The sequence below is a fragment of the Buceros rhinoceros genome, unplaced genomic scaffold (assembly GCF_000710305.1).
Source record: "Buceros rhinoceros silvestris isolate BGI_N320 unplaced genomic scaffold, ASM71030v1 scaffold26083, whole genome shotgun sequence".
NCBI classification, from domain to species: Eukaryota; Metazoa; Chordata; class Aves; order Bucerotiformes; family Bucerotidae; genus Buceros; species Buceros rhinoceros.
In genome coordinates this window covers 549-11,284 of record NW_010404604.1, presented here as the reverse complement: position 1 = coordinate 11,284, position 10,736 = coordinate 549, and the positions used below count along the sequence as shown (strand labels likewise).

The window sequence follows — 10,736 nt, the reverse complement described above, 5'->3', positions numbered from 1 at the left end:
TGTGGAGGTGCTGCTGGGGGACAGGGGGCAGGGGGGACCTGGCGCTGCTGGGGGACACGGGCACTGGAGGGGCTCCAAGGGCTTCTCCAACCCAAACTATTCTGTGATTCTCTGTTGCAGAGTCTTATTCTGAGAGCCCTATGCCGAAGGACGAGTAAGGGCAACTAACAGAGCACAGCTACCTCTACCATATCATTTTGTTATTTAACATTTTGTCTTGGACAGCCCATCCACAAACAAACTGCAGAGAAAAAAAATCAGGAAGTACCCAAACCAGTTCTAGGACATCCTGAGAAAGACCTTCAGCTTACATGGGTCAGACAAGCTCAGATGACTTGAACAGTATGTTAGTCCCAGGCATTTTATTAATGATATGGAGCCAAATTCCATTTTGACTTGCGCTGCATTCAGGTCACTCTGAGCTCACTGCCATCAACCAGAGGGAAACCTGGCTCAGGTGTGCTTTAGTCACAGCATGTATAAAATGTACCATGACTTCTTTTTAACAACATTTGCTTACCATGAAGTAAATCTGTTCTTCCGATTTCTCTTGGATTAAAGCACTTTCCATGAGAGTCTTCTTCTGTCTGAGAAAGGTAATCTGGGCTAGCTCTGCTTCCTTCTTCTGACAGTCAGGGCACTCTGAAGGTTCGTGAATTTGAGCTTCTGTCACCTGAAAGATGAGACTTTGATGCAGTGAGCAACACCTGTCCTCGCAAGCCGACCACACCATGAAGAACCATCAATAAAAATACAGAGATAGCAAGCACCTAAAGACAAAAACTCACTTTTGTAAGCAGTTGTAAACGATTTCATAATCTTTGTCATCATCTTGATCAGCCTGCCTGAATGTTTTCACACTAAATCTATTTGCTTTCCCCCAGGTACTACCCCCTCCGGCATCGATAACTCGGTTTCATTTAAATTATCTACTTGTATCTCAGAACCACAGCGTTGATCTATAACACACTATTTCTTCTTGAAATAGGCAAAGTTTCCCTCATGCTCGTGCTCACAACAGCGTTCCCATGCTGTCACTTGAATACCAGCCACGGAGGTTATGGTGATCTTCACAACTTCTTATAAATAAAATAATAAATAATCCCTGAAGCCATTAGTTCAAATATCTACGTGCAGCTCTGAGTTAGAACACAAACCAGATTCTAGTTTTCTTTCCAAGACGAAGAGCACTACTCATTGATTTCTCTCTTAGTTTGCCCACCTTGACATCTTAAACGCTTTCAACAGCTGTACACAAAACCCAGGATTTGTGCACTTATGAAGTCAATAACGTTATCGGATATAATTTACACGGATTCTGTCTGGTTACGTAAATGCAAGAAGTTGCTACAAAAGCAGTGGAATCAGTCCTAGAAAGTCACGTCTCCAGCCTCCCTGTTGCCTGTTTCCTTACTACTTCTCCTCTGCATAAGACTGGAATTTGTCTGAGTTGTTTTCTTCCTTGCAGTACCTGTGTCATGGTCTCTCTGATATTTTTCAGGTGGATTCTGTTCATTAGCCGCTCTGGAACAAAGCAATTCAAGTCACTCGACTCTGGTTTCTTTGCTATGGGTCCAGTTCTTGACTCTCCAGCATTCGGCTGCTCAGGCATCAGGGGCCGGCGCATCCTGCTTATCTTAACGGTGCAAAAAGACCGGAGAGCATCCAGTTCTCCACCTTGTAATTCAGTCACCTCTGTCAGGCCTAAATCAACAAAGCACAAGTGTCAATTACTGCATCAGGGAAAGGGGAAGAATTACCGGCCTTCCCTCTGTGTGACCGCGTGTTATCTAATAAAAACCAAGGTCCAGCCTAGAGGCAGTGACTGTGGCAACAGCAGTGCACAAGTTCAGTAGAGATCTGGGTGATAACTGTAGGAATTACTCAATAAACGTCTATGAATGGTCTCCAAGGAAGGGAGGAGTCAGAACCTTCAAGAATTACACTGCTTAATGATATGGCTCAAACATGTTAGTAAAGCCAGTACTTAAATATATGACATTAAATAAACCGAGTTCTAACGACAGAAACTGCAACTTGCTAAAACAAAAGGAATTAACAGTTAGAGAGCTACTCATCTAGTACCTCTAAGGAGCAATTCATAAGACACTGAAGAATTAGAGGCAGTGTCTGTAGAAGTCATGCTGTAAAACACTTCTAATATATTCCACAACTGGTAGCTAGGCCTTTTTTTTTTTCTTTTTTTTTTTTGAGGAAATGCAATTACATCAGAAAACACTAAAGCTTCAGTGATCATTTCCTGAACTCTTTATGTGGCCTTGTTTAAACCATACCCCTCCCTCTTCCATCTGCTCGTATCCTGCCCAGCGGCACGTAAGGATAAATAAAAAGTGAGAGCTCATACTTCACATGGGCAGGTAAGGATGGATTCGCCACTTTGTCCGGTGTTTAGTGGGAGATTTTCCACAGGCTTAAACAAGGCCAATCAATGCAGCACTCCTGGGTGGTACCACAGGGCCCCGAGACACCGCTGCTTCCAGCCATTTAAACATCGATCACGCAGATCTCGCTCTTATGCAGCTACTGAAGCCCAACTAAAAACTTCAATATACATAATTAAAGGAGAAACGAGAAGATGAAACAGTAGGGCAAGCATCCCTAGAAGTCCTGCGAACAGCCTGGCATACAGCTAAGCTAATGCAGCGTTCCCTTCTCTGGGCTCCACTCTAACAGCCAAAACCCGTCAGCCAACTGCTCATGGGTGCAGAGGTGAGGTACGGTCAGGTCGGTGCAACGCCGAGGACTGGGCCAGGAAGAAAGGCAGTCGGTTGGTATAAAGTGGGGGGGGACCTACAGTTAAGAGCCAGCAAAGCAGGACACAGTGAGTGTCACTTTATGGACAAGGAGAAGACGGGATTTGAGTGCAGCTACCGCAGCACAGCTTCAAGCATTGTAAAGCAATTTACTCCTCCTTAGAAGAGGATGTGTTCAACTGACATAGTGATCGCTACAGACAGGTGAATAAGAATTAGCAATACTTCGAAATGCAATTTAACAGAAGAATCCCCTTGGGCAGGTTCATAAACATTTGAGTGGAAACCACCGCTGCAGTCACCAGGTCATCCTCCTTAGAACCGCAGCGCAGAATCCCCGCAAAACAGTGTAAATCATGAGCCACGACCGGGTTGAATCACACAAATAAGACAGTGGTGTATTCACTCATGAATAAAAAGACTAGAAAGTTACTACTGGAGGGGAGAAACACCCTAGAACAACATTTACATACCCGGAGCACTCAAACGCACAAGGGATACACAGGGGGTCTGCTGAACGTTTTGAGACGATTCACTGGAGTCTCTCCCAATGTATAGAACTGGTTTCCAGTAGTGCGTTAATTGTGTGCTGCCCCACAGCCACCCTCTGTTTTACCACCCACGGCACACGAGGTTCTCCATCCTCCAGCTGGAAGCAGAGACGCGTACAAGGGGATCTGTGCGCTCACGTTGCAGCTTGGTTTTATTTCTGTGTCTTCCGTGTATTCCTTCCTTTCCATCTTTGATCCAGCCATGCTCGAACGCTCAGTCTCCATTTGTGGTGGCAGACTGAAATGTCACTGCCTGTCTGTCCCCAGAGCATCCCTGCCAGCACCAATTACTGTCCCACAAGTACAAGCTGCTGCTGTTTGCCTGCCCCAGTCCTGCGTTCCCGCATCCTCCTCGCTGCAGAGGACTAAGATGGGATCAGGAGACACGAGCAGCAAAAGCAGACACCAGAGCAGACGTGGAGCTGCGGGTCCTGCAGCAGGAGGGTCACAAAGCACAGAGCATTTAGGGGGTAAAGCACACCAAGCCGGCCCAAGAAGCTGCTCTGATGACAGAGGCCCTTGGTGTGTCCCGCAGAGATAAGCTAATCCAGGGCTACGTCTTAAACGCTGCAGTGTGCTTGGCAACCAGGTGACCTGCAAAGATTTTGCTTTCTGTATGCAACTACATCTTCAAGTATGACATTTTAAGAAGGAGAAAAATAAAGAAAACCTTAATTCGGTTTCCTTTGATGTCTCGCTTTGGTTAAACAGGAAAATTGGCAGCATTTTGCTGTTACTGTGCTCTCCTGATACTCGTCTAAGAAGAAAAAACGTTCAGTGGTTAAAGGAGAGATAATTGTGGAAGGCTGTAACCGGTAACTGCTCTCCAGAAAGACCTGAACTCTGCGTCTGAGATAACATTTTCCTAATTATCCACATCACATCTGCACACCCGAGCGCAGCAGTTCAGAGGAACCTGCTGATAGCCCGATCAGCGAACACAGCGTCTGGAAGATTCGCCCAGATAGCACTGAACTGACACAAACAGCCTGGAAGATCAGGGGATTTGTTACACTATGAATTTAAAGCATGGAAAGCTCCTCCAGCACAGTGCGGGATAACCTCCATTTCCAGCACGGCTGCTGAGGAGGCCCTTGCAGGACCCCTGTCTCTCGAAGAAACTCCTTCTTTCCAGTTCCATAAAGGCATTAATGAACTTCGTTGACAAGCAGAGGTTTCCACCCAGATAGTGCTGGTTGGAAGTTCCCCCTCTAGCCTACAGGACCACCCTTTCACTACAGTCAGCAGAGAAGTCTGGAGTCTCGGGGTCTGCTCGAGGAACACCTCGAGCTGCGTGTGTTATCCATGGGAAAGAGCCGGTTCGGGCTGTTGGATACCTGCACTCTCTCCAAACAGAGCAGTGGGATGTTTCCCAGTTGTCATGAGCTTTCTCTGCTACTTTGAATAAACACTTTTAAACTACTACTACTACTTGATAAGTCAATATTTAAATACTTGAGAACAAATTTTCATATACCGAAAGTGAACATAAACCAGATCTACGCAGAAATACTCTGGACAAGCTGGAAAAAAGTCTGATGCAGAAAAATAAGCCCTTAAACTCTCCCCCCAGTGCACACATCCCTGCGGGCACACGCCAGCACCGTTCACCCCAACACCATGAACTGCTGGTAGATATCTGCCTCTACCCACACCGGCCTTTTTGACTTCTAGGTTTTCCATTGCTGCCACCACTACAATAACTGTATTTCAGTCACAAGACTGACGCTGCTCCAACATTTCTATGCCTCTGCGTAACAACTGAAGCTCCCTCACTGCAGTGGTAATGCTGCAAAACCCCAGATACTGCACAGCTGAAGAAGCTCAGTTTCTTGCAACAAATTGTAAAGATGTCTAACAGACTTTGGAGTAATCCGTGTGGAACTAGGGACTTGGAGTCATTGTGCCACGTACTGACCTCATACCAGCTGGCTGCTACAGCCCTGGGGCAGAGGGACAGAGAAGGGGAAGACAGAAAGACAACTGTGAGAAACACTTCTCACATCTCCTGAGGCCAACATCTCGGTATTTCTTCTCTCAGCCCACAAGGAAAACTATGAAATAGAAGCACCATTTCCAGGGCATTCCCATATGCATTCCCACATGCAAACCAGGATTTTTTTTCCCCCCACTTAACACTACCAGTCATCAGTTTTATTACCTGAAGACAAATTGAGAAGCTCCATGCGTGCTTGGTGCATACATAATTCATCTTGCTGAGTTTACTGAGCAAGCTGCTTCTGCGGGAGCTCACCTTCTAGCGTGGTTTAAGTTGATAAAATAGTAAGAGGTTTGGAGGCTACTGAGTACCAAATTATTAAATCCAAGAGAAGCAGGTGTTTGTAGATCTCAGCACACAAAAGTTGATGCGCTTATTTCATTTATATGTTAAAAATCTGCAATGAAAAATGTAGTACATGGATGAGTATGATGGATGCTGATGAATTGCGGGATAACCTGTCCATCAAAGTCCAGAAACCAAAAGCAGAACGTTCCTTGAAATGCATTAAGAGGATAAAATCTTCCCACGGGTGTCTTTCAAGGGAGAAACTTCCCCTGCGTTACACCGTGGTGGATCATTCAGCCTGTGAGTCTGAACTCAGCAGGTCCCCTGCAATCGCTCTGCGCATCGGATGGTCGCGCAAAAGGAAGACGAGCTCAGAGGAGCTCGCCAGGAGCAGCCTCTCGACTACAGAGATGATCGACATTAACCGTCTTCTTATTTGACTACCCGGCACTCTCGGAACACCAGTGATAAAGAGCAGTGCTGAAGATGAGTCAGGAACTCCTAATGCTGACTCGCCCCCGTGTGAACAAGCTACAAACTCAGAATAGCCTGAACAATCATCTCAGGTCATGTTCCCCTGCCGCGTACGGGTGGTTTGAGGCTGCTGGTAGGCAAACGCAATGCCAAGGAGCCCCTGGGCAGGCGGATCTCCCTGGTTAACCGGTCTCACAGGTGACCTACAAAACTTGGGAGTGTTTTCACTTTTCAGGTACAGACAGGCTGAGGAAGATTCCCCTTCTGCTTCCATTATTTTTTGCTCAATTACAGCTTTCTTGCTCTTTTTTTTAAATTAAAAATAGTATCTCTGACCCACTTCTTAGAAGGACTTAAGCAGGGCTCACATCCCACCATCTGCTCTCACAGTTGCTTGCATAACCATGCACACAGCATCCTTCCTTCCTCCCTTCCCCTCTCCTCCTCCTCACACACCACATCAGTGTGTTGGTTAGAGCTGCTCCATTGCTCTTGCCAAAATTGGAGCCCTGCTGCCTCCCTCAGCTTGGGAAAGGAACTAAGAGGTGGCAAACGAGTAATTCAAGAATTAACACAACTGATTAACAGGGGGAAAAACATTTCACTCGACAAATTTTGAAGCCAGGTATTTTGGAGGGAAAAAACAACACACTCCTAGCACTGGTATGGCTGGAGAGAAGGAGGGAAAAACTACAGGGTCCAGTAAAATGTTGAGGATTACAGTTCATTTTAAAACGTGGATACATTTTTTTAGTGTATTCATCCCAATTGTGTGATATCACTAGAATAACACCACTACGTCAGGAACATCAAAACCAGGTGTGTCACAGGAGACAAACTGCTTTCTGAGACAGCACAGAGGACGAATCTGGTACTTCATTACCTGGCTTAACTTTAATAGCTTGTCTGTAACATTTAAGTCCAGTTAAGAGTTTCCATCCCCTTTCAAAAGGAGCAAGAATTACAACCTCTACAGAGCCAGGAACTCACCAGCACCAGTTCTGATGGCAGATTTCTCTCGTTTAATGCCAGCTTCTTTATTTTGTAGATCAATCCATCTTCCCACAACATCTCTTTCTACAGCTGCAGGATCCACTGCTCCAGATTGCTCATCTACGACGAAAAAAGGTACCGTTGGACATACTGCAAAGAAAGCAGGACTGGCAACAACGAAGTGGGAGGCAACTAATCCTCCACGTGAGTGGGACAGTTCTCCCTGCTGAGGGAAAACAAACCCCGAGTCACAGGATGGACTACACAGACGGTATCGGTGATTGCGGGAGGAAACACTGAGCTTCTGCCCCACAAAGTACCTCCTACTGCTCATTTCTAAGCACATGACTAAAAAAATTGTAGGATATACTGAGAAAAACAGAGACTACTGCTTAGAACCTGCTGGCACACCTGATTTTATCTGGGGGGCTAACTTAGCCTCAACCTACCTCCTCCCTCCTTCAACCCCATCACTGATTTTCAGCCCTGCACAGGCTCCTCGCCTGTGGCAGAACAAGCGCTCTGGGGAGCTCAGGTGAACTGTCCCAAGGTATTGATCCAAGTGAAAAATAATGTGGGACAGGGGAAATAAAAAATCTGTGTCAGTTCTGTGTTCTCCAGCTTGTTCCAGGACAACCCGAGCTCTGCTGGAAGTTAGGAAACAGCAAAGGTGGGAAAGCGAATAGCTGGGAAAAGACCAACGATGCCCAGTGTGTGAAAAATCACTGCCCCTGACAGGAGGATGCATTCGGGGTGGTCCCAGTTCCGAACACGGGGCACCCTCTCGAAGCACCTGGCTTCTCTGCTCTGTTTTCAGGGTACCAACAGCAGATTCAGTGGGTTTACACAAGGAAATCACGTGTCCCTGCAGGTTTTTTGTAGTTTTTGTCATTTACATACGCTGTTCTCAGCGAGATAAATATGGCACAAAGCCACCAATTTCCCAAAATATCTTTCTATGAATTATTTCCTAGTTTCTCATTTAACTAGTAGCATTCAGAAGACTCCCAAATTTTATGAACCATTAACTGTGTAAAGATAAGAAGTGGTATCACCTGTTAAAACCCCCTCTAGGCACACAGCAAGGGCTCCTTCTAGCAGGCACTCCGTGACGCCAGAAATAACAATTGCAGTGGTCAGACGTGGAATTATCTAAAAAAAATCATTATATCTCCAGGAAAAAAAAAAAGAAAAAAGGTTTATTAAAACCTATAATTTGTAAAAACACAAAATTTTAAGTGTTAAATGTGTTTGACCTTGTTCAATTAAATCCATGGGGCATGAACTGATGCCAAGGCCATGACCACCGCTTCATGCAGGGGTTTGAAGCACCGGTATCTGATGCTATGATAACCGGGGTTTACATTCATGTATACACACATCTGACAGCAAACTTTGTCCTGAGTTGTTGGGACTTCATGCCCAAACAGTATTTGGAAAGGATTCCACAATAATGGTGCTGGTAATTACTGCAGAGTGCGAAAAAACCCAACTCACACCGAAAGGCTGGATGGGTGACGGACAGGAGGCACATATCCACTGGACATGTCGATAACAGCTCACCCGCTTCTTTATCACTCATCTGAGACAGCCTGAAGGTATTACCTATGCCTGGAACTTTCCCTGTGCCCTTGGAAAAATTATTTTATGACCCAGCTCCTTTTCACTCATGGTAAGTCAGTTAAGATTATCCTGCAGAACTTTTTTTAACACGCCAAGAGAATTTCAGCATCACCAGATTACTAAGGAAAGGTTTTTTCCACGGCTAAATCACAGCCCTCCACACGTGGCCGGCCATCAGCAGACCCCAAGGGTGCAGAACACAGACCTGGTCAGTGCACTCAGCTGTTTTGCACCACAAAAACACTGCACGTGAGTTTTACATTTTTACTTCTGCTGACCCAAGGCTCCACTGCACTGAGTCAAAGCTGTGAAAGACAGGTCTCAAGCATGGCAAGCTCCACATACCTGCGTGCTTCTGGCCTGCCAACCACGACGAGCTTTCCACCGTATCTGACACAGCAGACCCCTCTAAGCCCTCTGTGGAACAGCACGACTCAGCTGGTTCGCTCTCTCGCTGCCAGCAGGATCCTTCCTCCTCGCTGAAGGGCTCAAAGGTATCTTCTGAATAGTCCAAACTGGAGCTACAGGAACTCTGGCTCAACTCCACCTGCCGCTTCTCATCGTTACCAGAGGCAGTCGTCATGGTGCAGCACTGCAAACAGAAACAAGAGTCTGAGACGGGTTCACTCATCCAGGGAGAACGACTGGACCACGTACAGCAAGGGGGGACATATGGAGGACTGTTACAGCTCCGCTCTCATCCAGCTTAGCTACCAGGAATGAGGGACACGTGTTAGTGGAGACATGGCAGGGCTGGGGGAATGGTTGGACTCGAGGAGCTTGAAGATCTTTTCTAACCTAAACAGTTCTCTGATTCCATGAAATAACTACTTAAATCACTGCGTTGGATGAGCGCTACTGCTCATCAAAGCGGTGCGCGTCAGGATCTGCCGGGGAAGCAAACCTCACCGACCACCAGCGATGAATTCTGAGCCGTAGTGAATTACAGCAACGCTTGGATAAAATCTTCATCACAACAAACCCACAATTTAAATAATGGGGGGCAAGGGGGTTGCCTATGTATCATTAAGCCTTGCACCACTCGCAAATGAAAACTCCTTGTTCTGTGTAGATTTTGTCTAGAAGATTAAAAAGAAAACCCAAGAGGCATCAGCCGGCTGCTGCTCTCAAATGAGGAGTCATGCTCCCAAAGTGAATGAGAGAAATAAAGTTCTCCAGGTTCAAGCTGACCTAGAGAGTTACCGATCATGTAACAGATCTATCTCAAACCTTTGTTCTTACTTATTTTACCCTTTTTTTATTAGAAGGATGCAACACCTCTTCTTCCTTTGAATTTAAGGACCTAAATAACTTTCTCCTGAGTAACTGCACTCCAAATTCTTCCCTGCTCTCATAAAGGAGAGTGAATGCACGAGCGACATCCCTCTGGAAAGACGCTCGCAGCAGTCACAGTCCTGGCTCCTTCACCAGGACGAGAGCTGCCAGCGGCAGGGAGACAAGGGCACAAGCGCAGCTATCTCACAGCACTTGGTGCCTGTTACGCCACCACTGATTCAGCCTGGAGACTGGTTATTAGGGTCGGGTCTGCTGGAGGAAAACAACAGGAAATGCAAACAGCGAGTCCATTAGTTCTCCAGACCACAGTTAGCTCAAGGAATTGCTGCTTCACAGCAGCATGTGGATGGTTAAGGAGTGAGAAGATGAATTTCGGCAAGTAACAGGACTGGCTGAACTCGAAATGCTTCATCACACCAGACAGGCCCGATATTAGCCAATTTTCACCGTGAAAAATAGGTGTTTGCTACAACATCAGCAGATAAATAACTTAGGCACCACAAATAAATAGCAAATAAAACGGGTTTACAGACAACTTTAACGTTGCATCTGCCACCGCACAGCTTTTATTCCTCACAAGGCCGCGGTAATTCCTGCCTTAGCCTGGCAGAGAGCAAGCTGCGTGCTCCAGGGAGGCTCCTGGAGGAGAGCAGCCACAGAGCTGTTTGACTGGCCGTTCTAAGGACCACTCTGTCTCACAGACACGGTGACAAAACCGTCGCCCACCACGGGAAGCGG

The 10,736-nt window shown here is 46.4% G+C and overlaps 1 protein-coding gene across 1 annotated transcript in view; it reads right to left on the bottom strand.

The window, feature by feature from the left end:
• LOC104491084 (chromosome unknown open reading frame, human C8orf48) overlaps nt 1–9,294 on the bottom strand; it is a gene marked incomplete at its 5' end in the record, with an annotated part of 12,367 nt that extends 3,073 nt beyond the window's left edge. Inside the window, 5 exon segments of the mRNA XM_010133445.1 lie at nt 521–673; nt 1,472–1,720; nt 1,723–1,733; nt 7,077–7,199; nt 9,048–9,294. Coding sequence (XP_010131747.1) covers nt 521–673; nt 1,472–1,720; nt 1,723–1,733; nt 7,077–7,199; nt 9,048–9,294 — 783 coding nt within the window.
• Nucleotides 9,295–10,736: the final 1,442 nt, after the last annotated feature.